General features: G+C 30.0%; 1 protein-coding gene across 1 annotated transcript in view; it reads right to left on the bottom strand.

The window, feature by feature from the left end:
• The window catches only part of DNAJC12 (DnaJ sub C member 12), an 86,427-nt gene that overhangs the window by 41,657 nt on the left and 23,598 nt on the right, over positions 1-21,172 (bottom strand). The window contains exons 2-3 of the mRNA XM_051211963.1: positions 6,344-6,532; positions 5,093-5,248 (exon numbers count right to left, since the gene is read on the bottom strand). Of these exons, the coding sequence (XP_051072090.1) occupies positions 5,093-5,248; positions 6,344-6,532 (345 nt within the window). The remainder of the gene's footprint in view (positions 1-5,092; positions 5,249-6,343; positions 6,533-21,172) is intronic.

The raw sequence follows: 21,172 nt of genomic DNA, 5'->3' as shown, positions 1-21,172 counted from the left end.
ATCTCATTAGCAGAACAAGATGAACACCGAATTCATAAAAGTAGATAATTCAGTGGTGTTAATATGTAAAATAAAGATAGCATATAACGACATAGTACAGGAAGAAAGATATAAAGCGATTTTAATCTCACAGTTTAAACGACTGTCCAGTGCTTCCAGGTTCCCAATGGTGGTCTAGCTTAAATGGAGTCATGAATTTAACCATTAAATTACTACAGTTTTCACAAACCCTCATTCTAACAACAACACAGAACTGTTACTAAGCCCCAAGTTCTAGGTGACTTCAAACAGTAAAATTAATCTGGTGAAAAATAATATATGAATGCTACTAGTGAGGACTTTAAACAAGTCAATGATAATTAGTCTGAAGATAAGTGAATATACAATAACCTAAACAGTAACGTTATTTCAATACACAAGTAGTAACATAGTCCAAAGTTAGTCTAACATTTATAATAGTAATGTGGTGAAAACTGCAATACTATGAATAATAGTAATAAAAATAATAAGACATATTAAACCACTATGATAATTCAAACCGATACAGTGGACTGATCACTAACTAGTGACCAATTTCATGTGTGACCAGTCCTTTTAATGTTGACTAAATTCTGTCGATCTAGTTATAAAGTGACCACTAGTCTCACTGACCTGATATCGCATGCAATATATTGAGATTATGTGTTGACTAGTTCCAATCAACTTACAAATTAAACACATTTTGAGAATTCCAATTAATAGCGGTTGTTCAAAAAATAGATAAGTCGCGTGGTCTTCCTGGTTCAATGTATCCCTACTAGTTCAACTGATTCTGTGAAGATTGGACATGCTTCTAGGTGAAAGTAGTCAGTTAGTTAGTACACAATGCCATTCGTGTTTAAAAGAGAAACAAACAAATTCAGTGTGAAATTCTACTTTCGTCACATGTGGTCGACAGTGGCGATGATGTAAATAGAACTGAAGTATTCCTTATCGTTCACAGTATTCCATTATATTTTCTTAAGTTTTGTACTTGCTTATGGAACATAATGCAGATATATGCATCTAAGTCAGTAAAGTGTTCCTTCATATCCATTAAAAGTAAATAATTCCTTCATTTATCTCGTGCCAGGTAAAGAAAATAATTATATCAATTTTCCCTCTTTCTGCAACTATTATTTCCCACTAATATATATATAATAATTCATCCTATTTTATTTCGTGACTTTTACTGATAAGCGTTTTGATTCAATTCGAAAAGGAAACTTTTTGTTTAGATTATTATGCCATCCTCAGTTTTCTTATCACTATCGCCATCATAACTGTTACATTTATTATCAAAATACTCATTTTTATTTATTATTGGTTACGTAACCTCGCTAGTGTTAGCATTGAAGAAAACGCTACATTTCTTGGTTTGATCCTTCCCATATATATATACAGTTTTATTATTTCCCTCAAGGTTATTAAGTTTGTTTGATATAACAGTTTTTTCTCTATTACTTAACTTTGGCCTAGTATTACGTAATTTTTTTGTTATTTTAGTATTAGGTAATAACCAATTTTACTCGGATTTATGGTAAAGAACGAATAGTTATTATTCAAAGTTCGATATATCAAAGTACTTTTAACAAATGTATTTACGTAGGTTCCTCACAAACGACAGTATTTTCAACCTGAAATGAATTTGTATTTTCACATAAATTTTTCATACACATAATTCCCCTCGTTATCTTGTAAGCACATCAATATCTCCAGTAATGGTGATTTTAAATATTATAATTTGTAAGCAGCTGATGAGGACTTAACGAGGTAGAATGAAGTCATATTATTCTGCATCAATCTTTGCTCTTGCTCTCTTTAACAAATTTTTATTAACTCTAAACTTATTCAACACCATTGTAATTGGAAATAGGATTTTTCCAAAGTTCTAATGTTAAATAATCGAACAGAATATAAAGGATGCCATAAATATATTATTTTATACATTTTTCAATATTATTTAAAGTCTAAATAAAAACACCTAAGTACACTGCACAATTTACTAGAAGTCTTCAACGATCGTACAACCAATTGATTCTGGAATTTATGTTTGGATATATCCTAGTGTGAAACATGGTGAGGTTATATTTGATGTCTAAAGAATGAGCTGACATTAAGTAGCCTATACATGTTTGATTTGTTATAATATATTACTATCCTTAAAACCAAATCTTTCAATGAGATAAATTCACATTAACAAAGGGTTGAAAGTTATCTGTAAAATGTGGACTACTAATATGGTACATCATCTCCCAAGCTACTGGAGTAAATTCGAGACATTTAGCCAATAAAAACGTAAGAGTTTACTGGCGACAGATCAATGATATCAGTGATTTATGTAATAAAGCCTTCTTTGAAATCGAACCATGCTACGCAGACCTTGAGTATGGCATTGTGTTATACACAAACATTTACATATTAAATATAGTGTTTACTGTAGCAGAATACCAGGCGTGATCAAAATGTGAGTCAAACACGTTTTGATCAGCACAAATATCCAGTCACTCATTCATCTACCCATTATTCATTATCGTATGTTGAAAAAAAGATAGTAATCGTCTAAATATTTTATATTGATGCTAAACAGACAGGATGATATTGAAAAATATTCTGGTAAACGTCGAAATATTATTTCAAACTGAAATTATGATGCTTTGTAGCTCAAGTGAATGCTTTCATTGGTGTCACCTTCTCATATTGAACAGAAAGGCAATAAAAGTTCTCCAGTTGGACAATCCTGCTCAGAGAATGTAACGAACTAAAAGTATTTCTCATTAACATGTGAATACAGCTAGTGAGAAATCTATGATCTAAAAAATATGTACATGGAATAAAAACTCCACAGGCTGAGCCTATTGCTGTTATTCAGTTAACTGAGATTTATCGTTGAAAATCTTAGCTTACAATTTCAAAGATAAGAGAGGTCTAATAAAGTACTAAATTTGATAAATGATAATGGATCTACTTATTAACAAATCAGAACAATTCACAGCATAGAAAATTAGGCCTACGATATATATATATATATATATCACAGAAGATGTTCAATAAATTTTGCATTCCCCTCTATCTCATTCATTAGAATTAGACTATGTCAATCAACAAAACTGTACCATACTTTGAATTAGAATACCATGAAATCAAATATTCCCAATCAGTAAATTCTTGCTAATAGAAATGAAATTAATATAATTCTCAATATTTTGGAAAATTACTAATCTTCATAAATGAATTGAAAATCAAATGCACAGATCCATTAATCATTGTATCATATCAGTGTTTTAATGGAGTGAACAACGACAGAAAAAAAAGAAAGAGTATGAATAAATGGAGAAAATTATACGTGGAAAAAAAGACAATTTTTAAAAGAAAATTTTTTTGTATTTTTGAGGGAAAAAATTTATTATCCACATTGGTGGTCATGATCACTTTATTGTATGGTATTATGTAACATTAATCTTTTCTTTTTTCCCATTTTTTTGTTTTATTTTAAAATAAGGGAAAAAATTTTAAAATTTTCTTTTTATTTTTACACGATTTTAAAATGAAAAACAAAAAAAAATTTATGTTAATGTACTTATTAAAATGTGTATAAAATTGATGACATTTATACGTGTATACATACTTATATTATAATGTACATGTGATTCAGTAGTATATAAATTTATTCATTGTTAGCTTGAATTTTCCTTCGCTCTTTTCCTAATAATAACGGTGATTATTGTATAGCATGCAAAACTCATTTTAATATATAATTTATGTTGTATTCTAGTTTAGTTTATAGTTTAAAAAGCAAACCAAATTTTCATGATTTATTACTGTAATTTATTCTAGATATTTACAATGATTTGTAACAAGTTCTGATTATATTTTTTATTTGGGAAAAAGGATGAGGTGGTCTATTCAATTCTTCCACTTCCTCATATATGATAATCAGTATCTTGTGAATGATAAAGTATGTACTGTATAATATTGAACACTGACTCTGGGCATTGAATACTAAACAAAATGTTGTTAATCTATGCCAATTGAAGTTAGAAAGTAATGTGAATTACAAATATATGACTATAGCTTCCTGGTTGATGTTGATGAGTTAGCTTTAATCAATAGTTGGAGGTGTCTGTAAATAATATCATTTCTTAAACTAAAATAGTCATATATAAATGATTACGGTTTATTCAATCTAGGAATGTGTTGACATGACATGATCCGATTTCTTTAGTAAATGGAATACACCCATTATAACATTAAATAAGAAAGACTAGTTCGACGAAGAGTTCTCTTTTCGGCGAATTCATTTTCAAACCTGTACAATCTCAAATATATATACTTACTTTAAAGGACGATAATAATTCTAATAATATTGATAATAAACTTCTGTTGGACATGGTGACAGTGAGGTTAAATAAACAGAGGTATTAGAAATTCTTTAAAATAAAACAATGAAAGTTTAATAATCCTTTTATTGTTAATGGCTTAAGTATTCATCAAAAGATAGATATGGAAATTATCATTGGGAAAGGATGGCTCAGCATGATAAGATAAAATGTTGAAATTGAGATTAAATGTAATCAGGATGATCACAGAAACAGAAATAAACCAGTCGGGGGTAGAAGATTTAAGGGAAAGATGGAAGGTGAATGAGATGGCTGTAAAGGAAATAGAGTATGAAGAAAGGAAGTAAAAAAGAAGAAAAATTATTTTACCTCAATGTCACTATGTCTAGCAGAAGTTTTTTATCAATATTATTATAATTACTATCATCCTGTAAAATAAGTATATATATTTGAGATTGTACAGGTTTGAAAATGAATTCGCCGAAAAGAGAACTCTTTTTCGAAATAATCTTTCTTGTTTAAGATCTAAATTGTCAGTTTAAGTAATATATATAGTCCTAGTGGAAAGAGAATTCCAACCTAGTTGGTTGATTTCTCATCTTGAAGTAGTTATTATGAATTATATACCATATCATGTTTTCTGAAAAATCCAATCACGATTTCATATGAAAAAATGCACTGAATTATTAGTATAAGCACAAGAAATAAATTTTGCTAATTGAGTTTATTCTTACCTTTAATACATGGTGAATCAGGTAAACGTGTCTGTTTATAACCCTCTTGGCAACGATTACATGCTTGTCCAACAACTCCTGGTTTACATGGACATTGACCAGTTTTACGATCACAATGTTGGTTAGCGATCGATCCAATCGGATGGCATCGACATTCTAAAATGAATATACTTATCACGATTTAATCTTTATTGAATGGTCAGTTTATAAAAAAGCGTAATCAAATAAACATGCAGAGTGTTGATTCAATGCAAGAACATTTTAAATCCGTTTTCGTTGCGAAAAATGATGCCATTTACCATCTATTAATAGAATCATACAAATTGTTGATGGACAAAATCATGCATTCTATGTAAGTCATTATTTTATACAGGGCCTTCAACATAAACGTATAAAAACAATTACTGTATATGCAACGTAAAACTTTTGTTACTATCTCGTATTTACCATGTGAAACGATTTAATCCTTAGAATTTTTGTGTTTATTTTAGTTTACAGATATCCAGATTAGTATTATTGTGGTTAGCTGTAAAATGTTCAGTGTGAATAACTTGATGAATTGTTGTCACAATAAGAAAGTCATTAAAGTTTACATCACTCAACATCAGACAATGTATTTTAAAGCAGACTCCATCATATCAAGTTTACGATTATCCACAATGTTATGATATTAATTCGAACTACATATAACTGAACAACTATAGTTTTCAATAATATTCATAATCTTGTTCGGAGACCGTTTCGTTTTTTTCTAAACTTCAATCATTTGTGCTCAGCAACTGAAACAGAAGTCTGAATTCGGTGATGATTCCAAGGTAATTTGTGTTGTTGAACGGATACCCAACATACATCAGTCTTTAAAGATATGACTGATAAATGCAAACTCCCTTCAGCTACAGAGAGATATAACGGCAATAATACTGTACAAACCAGTTGACTTATGGAATTAAATAACCCATCTCTATTCCAATTCACCAGATCATTTGGGACTGAGTGACGCAACTTTAGTTCCCGTTATTCCCTTCTCAATCTAATATTAAATTATGTGAGCAATTTAGTACTACTTATAGGATTCCTTGGCAACTTTAAGTACTGAAACTTTGTTTTTTGGTAATAATACTCATAGGACCAATAAGAAAGTGAATGAAATATCTGTCAGCTAGTTGTTTGTGCTGATAATGCATAGCTCGTTAGGAAGTACAGCGATGTACATCTCATTATAGAATATCTACCTGCTAGCGAAACTCTTACCCAAACAGACTTGATCATGACTAACAGGCTTTGTCCAATCTCTATAGTAACCTGTTACACAATTATGACATCTTCTCCCGACCGTATTATGTTGACAATCTTGACATACACCACCGCTTACTTTCATTGACATTAAATATAACTGGTTTGAAAAAACGCATGAATTCGAGTGCAGATTACAATCACATCCTAATGTATCATTCACCGAAATCACGCATGAAAACATTCAAGGATTCATGCACATATCCATTGGGAATGTAAATTTTAAGAATTTATGCAACATTTTAGAAAAATAGGTGTTAACATGCAAATATATAAGATACCCACAGTTACCACAACAATATTGAGTTTGGAAGCGTTTGGTATAGTTAGAGCCGTACCGTATATGTATATATATACATAGGGCGAATAGCGAATCCCCACCATGTTATATGTTTAGTTAATATACAAATAAATAAATGAATAAATATAATAACAATGAATTAGACACAGACAACAAAAAGAACAACTATATAAAGACAACAAAATATGAGACAAAATTCGACTTTTTCCATTCAAGTTTTCATTTGTCCATTAATATCATATGACATCATGAGAATTAATAGTCGAGCTGTTATCAGCCGCCTACCTCGACATTCATGCTCATTTCCAATGGTTAGATTAGGATCACGGTAATATCCAATTATGCACTGATCACAGTTTGAACCTTCTGTGTGATGTTGACATGCCAAGCATATACCACCGGTTATACCACCGGAACGCTTGAAAGCTTTTACGCTGAATATACATTGATTAGTATGATTACCGCATTGACAAGCTGTTTTAAAAAAGGAGGCGAATGAATTAACCAACTGAATTATGATCGTTTGTTATCACTATTATATTGTTATTATTAGTAGTATACAGGATTTCTAAAAAGTATTATACTGTCTAATATATTTTGCTTGTATTTAAATAAAAAAATAAAAATAATTTCTCTTTTGATTACCTCATCTGCGTAGACCGATCCAAACTCAGAAATAATTCAATAAACCAAGTTATCTAGATCTTCAAATATTTTAAAAATGGAATTGAATGATGTTTACTTCTGCTGATTTCTAAGAATTGTGAACTCACCCTGAACAAATTTTGACGAATTTCTGTAAATAGATCGACTACTTTACGACTTAAGACACTACAAAAATCGCTAAGTTCTATTGGTCTGATCATATAGCTTGCTATGGGAACTGAAGGCCCTGGATTCAGACTGTAATGAGATTATAGGTCCCGACTCCCTAAAATGTGTAACGCTACAAAGAAGATTCTATTCATTACGCCTTGGTAATCAGTTTTAACTCAATTGTGATCAATCTGTGGTGAGTACCACAAACAAAATAATAAATATAATTTATCCAGATGACTTTGAGATTGTGTACAATTTTAGAAAATATGCTTCAACCATAAATTACAACTATCATGTGAAAATCTCCACCTACCAATACTACTTTGACTAAAGGTTAGGGACTCCATAGATTATTAGAGGAAAAAAAGATTAGAATCCCCTAGTCAATCTGTTAATTATTTTCTTACCAATATCAAACACTTATTCATATGCATAACATTTATAGATATCTACGAAAAAATTCTTAAAGTTAACCATTAAGACTTCATAGAAGCTTAGAAATTCATAAAATAGAAGTCAGAATTTCTCTCAAACATTTATCTTATCATTTAAATCTGATACATTATCCTTCTCTTAAATTATATACTTCTTTCTTTTTTCACTCTCCCTCCTATGTATTTAGATTTTTTTTATCTTCCAGTATTCTCAATAAAGTAGACAATGTTTTTCTTATTTCGTTATATCGTGTAAAATGATTTCACCAATATCCCACCACACATTAGTTTCCATGTTTTTTTACCCCTAAATTCACATATTTATATCACTTTTAAAAAAAATTAAAATGAAATCGTGTCTCTTTCTTTTGTTTAAACATATTTAAATGTTCAATTGATCACATTATTATTTTACCATTTTGTTTTAAATTACGATTTTTCTTTTTAAATAATGAGCACAATTCAATAAATTCTTGATCATTATAATTTGTTTAATTGTTTTTGTTGTTGTTGTTGTTGTTAAGTCCATTTAAACAAGATTATTTCTCTATAGGAGGATAGAAATAATCAGCAACAACAAAAAAATGAATATAGGATAGATTTTTACCTTTGATATAGATAAAGAGATATAATGCATATTCTAACATGAATTGGTATCGAAACTCAATAAATTGAATGAATAATAAACTATCAGATCTAAAGAATCTAATGGATACTCTAGTTCTGAAACTGTTATTATGATTTTAGACATTATCAGAGTTATCTTCAAAAGCCTTTCAAAAACAGATTGAGGCTTAAAAATCGATTTACTTTTAAACATTTCAAATAATATAGAAATAAAGATAATTAATGGGATGATTAAGAGAAAAAGATTAACAAAATAATGGGTTCAACTAAAGAGAGAAGAAATCAGTTTGATATATAATTGTTCAGTCATTATAAAATATGAAAATTAAATGTATCTAATCACATAAGATTGTCAAACGCTGGTTCTAGAAATTTTAAGAGCCCTAAATAAGTAGTAAACAATTTGTTACATAACTCATATAAACATTCAGTAATTTGATGAATAAAGTTATACCTTGAAATGATCACTTAAAAGTTTTCTATCTATACTACTTTCACTCTACTCACAAGTAAGAGTTGTCAGTGATTTAGAAAAGGTGAAAACTCAATTAACTTTGGTTCAAGTTTACAGTCATTCTGAGTAAGTCATTTTCTGAGCTCAGAGAACGAAACTGCCAAAATTCATATATATCGCTTGTAACGATTTATTCAATTTGAAAATAATTTCTGTTGCAAACCAATATCAGCTGAAGTACTATTAAAGACTCAGGAATACTAGATAGTTGTATTTTTTTAATGCAGGACTTCTGAACAATACTTACCCCGCCAACTCATACTTAGTCAAAGGAAGAATGTTAAAGTTTCGTATTAAGAACGATATCAATGGATTTTTTCATAGAAACCAAACGAATCACAAGTTCTAAATCCATTCTGCCGATGCACCTTATTGATAAACAGATGGCTTGGATGACCCATATTACAAAACAATTGTTTATTGATCGAAGACATAGGATGATGGTTGTAGTGTGTTGTGAATCGACTGAAGTCGACATTTTGGATCACTTATACTACTCTATTCATATAGTTCTGTCTGTAAAATCAGAATGTTCTAGTTTCACTTTTGTGAGTTTGTTATTATACAGTAGAGGTGAGTCACAAATAAGACGTCTGAAACTTATATCAGTTGTTGACGGAAACTCTCTCCACATATTTCAATAATATATGATTATTGGTTATCATTATTAGGCCACTTTCTTACTACAGCTTAACTTGCACTGAATGTAACAATTTCGTTAAAGTGGTTAGGATACACATAAGTTCATTTTAATTATTTAAACATTAGTTGAATGATTAATCTCTGATATGTTATGAACTCATTTCATATATGAGTTTCGACTACCACTGATGCGACTATTACTACTCCATCTATTCTTCCTCCTACGATTACTGTTAGCAAGAATAATAACAATCATAATAATAATAGTGACAATAACAGTGACGTAGTTTGCAAACTGTTCAATCTTTTGAAAAGTAAATGATTACTTAGACAGACATAATCTTCTGATGATGTATTTATTAGTTCCTAATCTACCATTAATTATGTGTTACTTCATTCAAAATATTCTTTAGAATGAGTTAATATCATTGTGACTAGAAAAATATTTCTTTTTAATTACGCATAGTATATGTGTACATTGTAAGACTGAAGGAAATTAAAATGATTGTAAATACAAATCTCATAAATTACACAAACATAATATTGTTCTAAATTCCTGTTTAAGTGTGGTGTAAAATGGTCAAGATTACAAACCGTCTGAATACATATGTCCTTTAATAAAATATTACTAATTTAAGGTATTGTCGGTTTGGAATAAAATATGATGACAATCCAGACTAATGGTAGAAATAACTGTCATTTTCACATACAGAGAAACCTAAACACCTATCCACACACAAGTGTATGTACAACTGTATACTTATGTGCATAGTAACCCAACACATTCATCGATTAGCCATCTAGCTCACCAGGATTATTATGTTGACCACCTACTAATGCTGTTATTATGCTAAACTAAAAACACGATACGACCTACTTTCAACTTAATTTAATGTTTGCTAGTGTTGAAGTAAGTATAGGTAATGTATACTTCTCTTCCTTCCCCTCTTATAATTATTCTTGAGAGATTGTTTCCATGTTTAAATAAAATAAGTAATTTATTACTATATGGTTAGTTTACAAGTTTTACGTATGGTGCAACAGTTCGACAGGGCAACACTCTTTGTAAAAGCAGGCAAAAACAATACTATTACTACAGTACTAGGAACGATATATATATATATATATATATATATATATATATATATCAGGAAGAAATGCAAAAATTCGAAAAAGACTGACAAATTGGTGATGAATACTAACAACTGCCGTTTTAAAAAGCAAGAAGAATTGGCGAGAGAATAAAAGAATAAAGAACACTAAACTTATTAAGTTATTTTTCTAGCCCTTTTTAACAATTTAAGCAATTATAAGGCTAGAAATCTTAATCCTAATAACTAGAGTGAATGCATGTGAAAACTACGCCTGAAGAGGACTTTCCACCATGATTATTATATCAGTCAAGAAAATCATTAGGGTCGTGAACCGGCAAATGTTAGACAACCATTAAAAACCTGGAAGCACTGGACGGCCGTTTTGTCCTAGTATAGGACACCAGAGAAGTGCGCATTCACGATCTCTTGTGCGGGACTCCAGCCCAATGAGAAGCCATGACCAGCAGAACTAATCTATGTCGAGTTTGAGGCAGTTACCCACCGAAGACAATAGAAGATGATCGTGCAATATCGTGTATTGATTGGAGTTAGACATTAACACCACTGTATGCCGGCTCAGTGGTCTGGATTTTAAGCGTTCGCGCCTGCGCCCGAGAGTCCTTGGTTCAAGTCCCGCGTTTAGAATCCTGGATGCGCACTTTTAAAGAGTTCCATACTAGGATGAAATGGGAGTCCAAAGCTTCCAGGCTTTCAATGGTGGTCTAAAATTGACCGGTTTATGATCTCAATGGTACTCAACAATCTCCACAACTATATACTGTTAATCGAGAAAGTAATTTCCAATAATGTTGTTCGATAATTATTCCTTATATTCCAAAGATTGCCACTTAAATGGATGTGTTATTTCCGATTATAACTGAATTTAGCTCTTTAATATAATTGTGTAACATTTTTTGACCTTTAGACCACATCGGTACGGCTGTTATTTAAAGGTTCAATCTACTTGTGTTATGATTTCACCTACCTTCCGATATCCTTATGGTCTTGTCACCACTGAGGCTGAAAATCTCCAGTCTAGTTAACTTTAAAAGGAAAACTGACAATTCTGAAGGGTGATAGCATTAAGTAAACTAATCTGATGTATAACTTAGGGATTTGTAACTATAAATGGACCGTATGTTAATAAAGTATAAACTCCACAAATTCTAGTAATTCCTCGGTTATTGTCAATTTAAAACGCGGATCCCAAGAAAGTTGCTAACATTTTGTGTTAACAATATATTAGGCGGGAGTGTTAGATTAGTGGTTGGAAAGTTTTACTTTAATTGTTGTGTTTCATGTTTTTGCTCCAGTCTATCTAGTCCAATGTGAACAGTTGTGTAATGTCACCAACACACACATACTGTTCAAAGTCCAATACATGAAACCGCAATTAATAAACTAAAACGCTGTTGAACAATTAGCAGGTGTTTATTATTGGCTCAATAAACAAAAAGGAGGTTCCGTTTCTAGTACAATAATAAAACCAGTAATTATAATTTGAATATTTCAAAAATAAATACATTCAGTTTTCCAGAAGAAATAAATATGAAATTCAAATTGTGAAAGCCCGACAGATAATTTCCAGATTTACTCAAAATTATACTATAAAATTCACTACTGTTACAAGGCACATTACAAATATCCTTCAATGTATGAATCCTATTTCGGAAACGATTAACTGTAAACTTTCGGTGTATTTGGATTGTGGCTAGATGAGAAATAGACGCTGCTTATTATGTCCTACTCAGTATTCGTCAGCTGTGTGTGCCTACATCTCAGTATTTATGTTCACACGGAGATTGAAACTCAGTGCATATCGCTTCAAATACCAAAGTGTTATCAACTAAGCTACTGAGTCCAGATAGCCGAAAGTCATGACTGACCAACTTTAATGTTGCTAAAAACTATTCTAATGAAGGTATTCAAACAAGTAACTAATTCTTTAGTTCAGAACATTTTTTTACACAGTAATTTAAATAATAAATGTTATCATGTATATGGGTAGAGAGTAAATAACAAAGTAAAATAACAAAAATAGGAAGCGTTATTTCTAGACATTACATAAGAAATATTTTGCATATCCTATTAGAAAAACATTCCATTAAAACGTTCATAATCAATACTGGACAAAGCAATGCAAATGTTATTTTTTGATGATCATCTAGATATTGTGAAAGCATGACAAAATTGTGGCTATGAAAAACAATCACTTTTATATACAATGACATAGTCTATTTACCAACACAAAAGTATATTTTACTTAAATGTATCTTATATATATATATATATATATATATATATATATATATATATATATATATATATATATATATAGTTGCATTATAATCTCTGGCTTTCAATGGATTAATACATTAACCAACTATATGTGTTATTCATATAAGCTCAGATCTTGACTATTCATATACTATATCATGAACCAATGAATATTATTATTATTTATTATTCATCTAACAATAATTATTACAGCTATGTCGATTCATCAGTGTTAATCATAATGTCGTGAATGACAATGAAAGTTTCTCATCTATACCATTTAATTCAAATAACACAACACTAATGAAAAATCCAGTTGAGCTACAAATCTTCTTTATTATTTCCAAGTTGTTCTATAAATCAAAATATGTATACTCTATGATAAAAAAAAGTCAGAATAATAAGTGTTTTGGGAAATGCATGAAAAAAACTTAGATATACTTCTAGTCATTTTTCGAATTACTCACGGAAATGTTCTTACCCCCTCATTAATTTCTTTTCATAACAAAAAAACTATTGTCTTCATAGAAAAGAACTTAAATAAATACAATAACAACGTTTATTAAGTCATCACGTAAGATAATTTACAATAGGCACTTATATACAATTCACATCTGAAAATATATAAAAAAAATTGTAGATGACTAGGGAATAAACCTAAATATTGTAATTATATATATATATATGAACATGCTATACAGTTTAGAAATAATAACCAGATGTATACGACATACAGTAAACTTTGATTATGAGTGTTCATTTATATTTATTAACAACTGGTGAAGTATTTTCTCGTTTACTTTTTATCAAGTGGCTTTATTAATGAAAACTAGTCTTGTATTGAGACTTTAATCAATGAGGTGATAAGATTTAACCAAATGGAAAACAATTTTTGTTATGAACTGATATTATTACTGGGCAGTTATTTAGTTCTATATTAGGACCTAAGTGGTGTTTGACATCTAAAATACTAACAATTATACTGAAAAGTAACAGATAATAGATGTCAATCACTGAATTCTCGAAACTGAATATTATCAGGGTAGTTGTGACACTTGGATGTTTTGTGTTTGATGTTGTATGATAAGCTAGGGTGAATATTGCTTAATAGAGTTTTTATAGAGTTTAGTTTCATTGTCAGATTATCCAAGAGGATAGGATGATTTCACGAAAAAATATGTTGAAATGATAGATTATTTTTTACAGGATAATCTTGTATGAATTAGGTTAAAAAGGTGGAGATTAATTCAATTTATTCTGAAAATGGAAGTAAATTGTTTGGTACTAGACAGAGAACCCCCTTCATTATTGGACAGAGCCTAGTAGATAATTAGAGACTTATGCTATCCATTAATTCATATAAAAAAATAGTCATGCCCAAATTTAAAAGTTGTTACTTCTGTTGTAATTGTTCGTCGAGTGTCCATTACCTTAGCAAAAGTACTTTATCATTATCAAGTTTTTCAATTATCAAAGTTCCCCAGATAATCTATGGGTTCATAGGAATGGTGGAACAGTATAAATGGATGAGGACTTTAAATAATCTCCACTAAATTAAAAGAACGGTTGTTTTTTTTCTGTACAGATCATACAATTGGTCTATGTTTTATTCATCACAATGTTTTCATTAATTACGTATTGGTTAGGGAAGATGGTGCATGATCTTTTTAGAACTGAAAATTACTTTTCAGCACCAAATGACATAAACTGTGAAAAATAATACGGTTTGACTACTCCGTACATACAAACAATTACATCGGATAATCTTTCTCAAATTATGATCTAGATTATAGTTTAATTGGTTAGAGTATGTGTTAATTTTTAAAATAATGGCTACACTATAAGTTGTGTTTTTTTCGCTACCTTTCAATAAAAGCATTATCTAAGGTCATGGACATTTTTCGATTTAATTAAAAAGGAACTTGATAGATTGTATCGCGAATTTGATGGTTATGTGTGAACTAAAGAAACTTTGAAAAAACTAGTGGTCCTATCAGTTAATTAATTATTATTAGAATAGGAGGGTTATAGAGATTATTAGATTCTTTAGTTTAAATCATAGACCTAGTGGTCTAAAGGTCAAGAGTTCGTCACAAAACTTAAAGATCCTTGATTCTCTCCCTAGTGGATTCGTGGATGTTCACTTCTGGTTTTCAAAAGTTATCAAACTAAGGTCAGTCTGTGAAAGGAACTGTAGAACTAATAATTATCTCTAAATCTAAATAAATTACATGCAATTGTCAAATTGTATTGTCCCCATAAACATAATGAAAAGGAAATGTATGGAGGAAAAAAGCTTATCACCAGTACAACCTTTTCATTTCTTATACGAAAAACCCCATAAATAATGGACATAAAAAAGTGGAGGAAAATAAATTTGAATAAGTGGTCTAAAAGGCATCTTAGAGAGAGAAAAACACAAGAGGGCAATAAATCTTCATATTTACACATCAATACTTCAATATCTATTCTTAGTTTAAGAAAAAAATCTGACAAATGTGAAGAACATGATAAAATGAGACTGATTTAATCTAGGTTGTAAGTTTATTTAAACTTGTAAACAATGCAACATATCCAAGTAGGACTTCTTAACATTTCATCATGTATTCATATATTCGTTTGTAAATTTTTTTAACTGAAAGTTAAGGAAAATTCTCTATAATAATTTATAGGTTTTAGTAATGTGATTTGAAAATTTCCCCTTTTCAATCCATACGATTCTTTTGTTTTATCAAATACTTTGAATACCTAATATACCTAGTATATAAAAACGTCACAAGTCTATGTTAAATTATTCCGTTTTGAATAACCACAAAAGATGGAGTGAAAAAATTGTGTTGGAATTAGGTAAGTATAAAAGTGTGTAATGGAATAAATAATGTCTGATTGCATAAAGGTTATGCAGATTGATTAATTGAATGTATTGTTAACAGTTTCCCAACAGTCTCCGTTTGTTTATATATGTTAAACACTTTAAAATTGATCACTTGTAAATCACTTATAACGTAGTGATCATGCTCTACAAACAGGAGTATATCGAAGAGATTATTTTTCTATATTCTAAAACAAATGAGATTTGATACATAAGCGAGGACTGTGCTTCATGTTGACAGTTTAATATTAAGTAACCCTATTATTTTATAAATAAATGACTTCGTTATGTACAGTTACTTCAAGGATTTGAGAATCTTGTTTACTTATGAAATATTGTAAGTTTTTTATGGTTAACATATTTAATGGTTCATTTTTATGAAAATTGCTTATTTCAATCATTTATGAGTCTGGGTTACGAATACTGAATGATAATGTATAACTACAATACCAAAGGGACGAAAACTATGTTCTGCAAAATTTCAAATAAATTTATTCTATTCAGTTCTTTTTATTAACCACTTCATTCCACTCAGTCAATTATTCATAAATAAAATGAAACTATACATAAATGTACATCAACTCAAGTTCCCATGCCATATTACAGGGAAAATAATTAACATGATTGGCAACTGATGAATTAAAATGATAATGGTATGAGTGATGGTAAGAAAATAAAATATGCTTCGGGACCAACATATAGAAAGTACTAAGCAAAATTGAGACAGAGTTTATAGGAAGATCAAGGGTGTGTATATCTGGACCACTTCAACAGATCATGGACCAAATCTTTCGACTTCATTACGATTATCTCAAGAATCTGAACTAGAAAGTCTTAATCTACTATGTGGCTCAGATCAATAGTCTATGGCTTTGGGTTAGGCTAATCATAGCCTTCTTCCAACTAATTCCTATGCCACCTAGTATTGTACACCTGTCAACCTACTAAAATCATATATTAACATATAAAATGCACAAACGTCTGTCCAGTTAAACAAGAGTCATCATTTCGCATAACAAAAGAATTTTTCGATCATTTTCCTTTCTCTGGGCATTCAGCTTAGATCAAAATTTATTATGCTAAGTGGAATGCTTACTTCTTAATAGGATGTGTGTAGTCAAATATGTAAACAAATTCACAATTTAATTGTGTTTTTAACCTTAAAATGTAAATCGACACTTTCTAATGAGGTTGAAGACTATTTCCTTAATTAGGTCATACATTATGGTAATGGTCATTTTAAACTCGTACATAACATTTTCATCCGTCATACTTCATTTACAAACAGTATTGACAGTTGTCTTTATAAATTTATATATTTATAAAAGAAGGGGAGGGGGAGCAATCAGTGCGGGTGGGAAAAAAGAAGTTGGATGATGGAATTCATTTTGTACTGTATGCAATAATATCGCATTAGCGAGTATAATTATTTACCTTATAAACGAATGAATAAACTAAACAACTGTGCACAATTGCATGCCCCGTCATTGTACATTTATAAAAACCAAACGAGATAATGACAACATACACTTGTAGTGAATGGAATCTATCGAAAGTAGGTGTGTATATGGAAACCTAACTGAGAAAAATGTTGTCGACTAATAGATGGATAATATTGAAATTGTGGTAATTATATTGCTCATTTCATCACACACTAAAAAAAGAATGATAGATTTTTATCTAGAAGACAGTTGTTTGTGATTTTCAGTTTTTTCAATCTGTTTGGGCCGGTGGTGGACAAATGAACTGGTGGGTTGGGTCATTTATTCTTCTATTCTATTCCAGCTTTCCCGATTCTCTTAGTCTCCCAAAATCCAGTTTAACGACTAATGATAATGTCGCAGGAAAACTGATTTGTTATATGGATTAATTTCATTGGAAAGACTAGATTTTACGTAAACAATGCAAACTAAAGAATGAATGGAAATATTTTTTTTCTATCTGAGATCTACAAAACACATCTCTTCTTACTCAGACTTGCTAAATACTACACAAAATATTTCTTCCTGTTGTAAGATCTCTGACAAATGCATATAATCACACCTAAATCAAACTATGTATGGCATTGTAGTGGAAAATGAAAAGTTTTATCAACTGAATACACTACAAGTTCTGTAAATATTTCGAAGACCATGTAGTCCTGAAAGCTTCTAGAAAGTATTTATTATTGTTAGTGATGATCCATTTGTTTGATAAGTTATATAAGATAAAACTGTATTTAGGATATTTCTCTGATTTGACTATATTTTCAGGGATAGTTAATAAAAGCTATTTAGTTTCATTTGTATTGGTGTTGATTATATACTAAGACTATACAATTTTATAGGCTAAAGGTTGAGACCCTAGAATTTCTATTTTAAAGTAACACATTCTAATTTCGTTTTGACTATTTCGGTTTACGAGTTAGATTAGTGTGAATAGCCGGAACACAAGGTTTAGTTTAAAGCTAAATGTATAAACATTTACTGGATAAAATAATCATATTTACATCACGCATCAATAGAAACGTTTTGTTAAAAACCGAAGGTTAATCATATTACAATGTTTCTGTTTTTATAGTTTTATATATTTAGAATCAAAGAAAACATGGCTTTTATATCGCTCAAATGTATTTAGTCTCATACATATACGATGCAATCGAAGAACTGGAAATAAAACCAATCGAGTCTAATAATAATAATAATAATAACAATAATGACTCGATAAATAATGATATCTATCACATCAATTTCTTATAGATGAATAAGTAATCTTTGTCTAATGCAACTATTTTAATAATATGATTCATGAATCGATTTAAGCTAGATCACCATTGAAAACCTAAAAGCACTGGATGGCTATTTCGTTCTAGTATGGGACTCATCCATGAGGGACCGTGGATACGCACTGCTAAAATCGACTCATGAATTGAACTATTAAAATTACTAAAATCTCCAAAAACTTCCATTCTAATAACAATACAACTATTTACACTTGTTTTCATTATTCACAATAGTGACAATTATATTAGAGTAAAGAATATTAGTTAGTTAGTTCCATTAACAATAGATTTTAACTAATTACCGTTCATGCATTCAAGTTATCAACGTTTTTTTTCCTAAGGCCTAAAACATTTGAAGAACCATAATTCTTCCAAAAAAATAGTGATTAGATGAGAGAGAAAGGGAAGGTAAGTGTTCATAGGATATGGAAAAAAGCTTATGCATCTTACTAATTAACTTGAAATGACACATGTTGTACATTATTCTCTTTTTTGTTGTTGTTGAAAATCCAAAAAAAAAAATAAACGTTTGCTTACATGCATAATTAGAGAGAGAGAGAGAGAGGAAGAACGAAAGTGATATGATCCACAGTGATGGTGAGAAAAAGTAAAAGATGCCTTTTGATTTATGAATAATAAAAAAATGTTGATTTTTCGTAAAAGAATTCTTTTCTTTTTCACGGTTGTTTCTCTTAAAGTAAAAAGATTATAACACCTAGTCAACTTAATTCAACCTATTCCATCTACAATGTCAAGTACATCCATATGGATGAATACACACAAAATATATTGAATATGTACGCGATTTTTTCGATTGCTCGAAAACTAATTAACCAGTCAACTGTCATGTTAAAGTGTACATTTCAACCTTTTTTTTAAAAAAAAAAGAACTAACAGCACACAGTTTCAATATCTTTGTCAAATTATTTTTAGTTTTAAATAATTAACATTTTTCTATTTGTATGTATTGGCATTTAAATCAACGAAATCTATCATATTCTGTATTCTGTTTAAGAAATAATGACATTTATTTGTCAATGATCGGTAATTGTGTTTTTTGACACTTAATAAAGAGCGTTTATATGTATACACATTTCGATTATCAAACACGATCATCTTTATGGTGTCAAAAAAACTGATATTTGACACTAGTCAATTCAAACAAGCTAATTTTTACTAAAATATAATTTTTTTAATTTCTATGTACACGTGTGTATATAAATTAAAAATATCTTTTTATTAAAACAGAATTATTTTGATAGTGAGAAGCAGTGACCAATGGAATTCAACGAAGTCTGTTGTGAGATAGTAACTCACTGAAGACAATGGTAGATATGTCGCTCAATTTTGTGGATTAGTTGAAGTTAGACATCAACACTGATGGATGTCGGCTCAGTGGTCTAGAGGTTAGGCGTTCGCGCACTAGACCGATAGGTCCTAGGTTCGAATCTCGCGAGGCGGGATGGTGGATGAGCACTGCTGAGGAGTCTCAAAATAGGATGGAACGGCCGTCCAATGCTTCCAGGCATTCCATGGTGGTCTAGATTCAATTGACTCATGATCTCAACTATCAAACTTACTATAATATCCACAAAAACCCGTTCTGATATTAAAAAAGAATAAAACAATTGCAATAACGCCTTCAAATTTACTCAGATGGTACAATAATAATAATGATAAAGAGCATTAATTAGAATGATAAATGGGATAAAAATGAGCAAGCTATCATGTATAAAGTTTTCATAAACTAGAATAAAGTACTATGTTCTTAGTATGAATTTTACTTGTTCAGTCTTTTCTTCACAAGATAGATTATATTTTTATATCACTCGATATTGGGAATCATTTACTAGGATGCACTAATGAACGGTTTGATATGAGCCATCATTTAGTGTAACTATAACTACACTGTAAAGCATAAGCAATTAAAAAAAGAAATTGAAATTTATATGGCGATTATCAGCCATTAGGCATTGAAACAAATTAAATTAGGAATCCATCACTAGACAGATAGAGCTTATTTATGTACAACCAATTTTACATTTACTTCTAGAATTCATGTCTTTTTGAACTCGTTATTAGGCCGATGAAATGGCAACACTAATACCACAACTTAAGAGTTTACTGTGAACAAACATAAAGCTAACATTTTTTGATTGGCAATTTAACTTGTTTTCAGATGATAGAGGATTTCGGTATGTCTTTGTATTTATCTGGGTTAACTCAACTTTAAGATAGCTTCAAAATAATCGCTCTCTCTTGTCGATTCGAAGCGGTCAAAACACTCAACGAAGGAGTTTCTTGTTTAGTTTCAAATTAAAATCTACTAATTACTGACCCAAATCCGATTAGTTCGACAGTGTGGTATAGTCCAACCCATCGGATTAAGTAATTTCGTGTTCCGAATTATTAGTTGTATGAATTATACTAGAGAGTAATTAACTTC

Source organism: Schistosoma haematobium, chromosome ZW (assembly GCF_000699445.3).
Source record: "Schistosoma haematobium chromosome ZW, whole genome shotgun sequence".
Taxonomy (NCBI): Eukaryota; Metazoa; Platyhelminthes; class Trematoda; order Strigeidida; family Schistosomatidae; genus Schistosoma; species Schistosoma haematobium.
The sequence above is the reverse complement of the archived record's forward strand: the minus strand, read 5'-3'. Positions and strand labels throughout refer to the sequence as shown.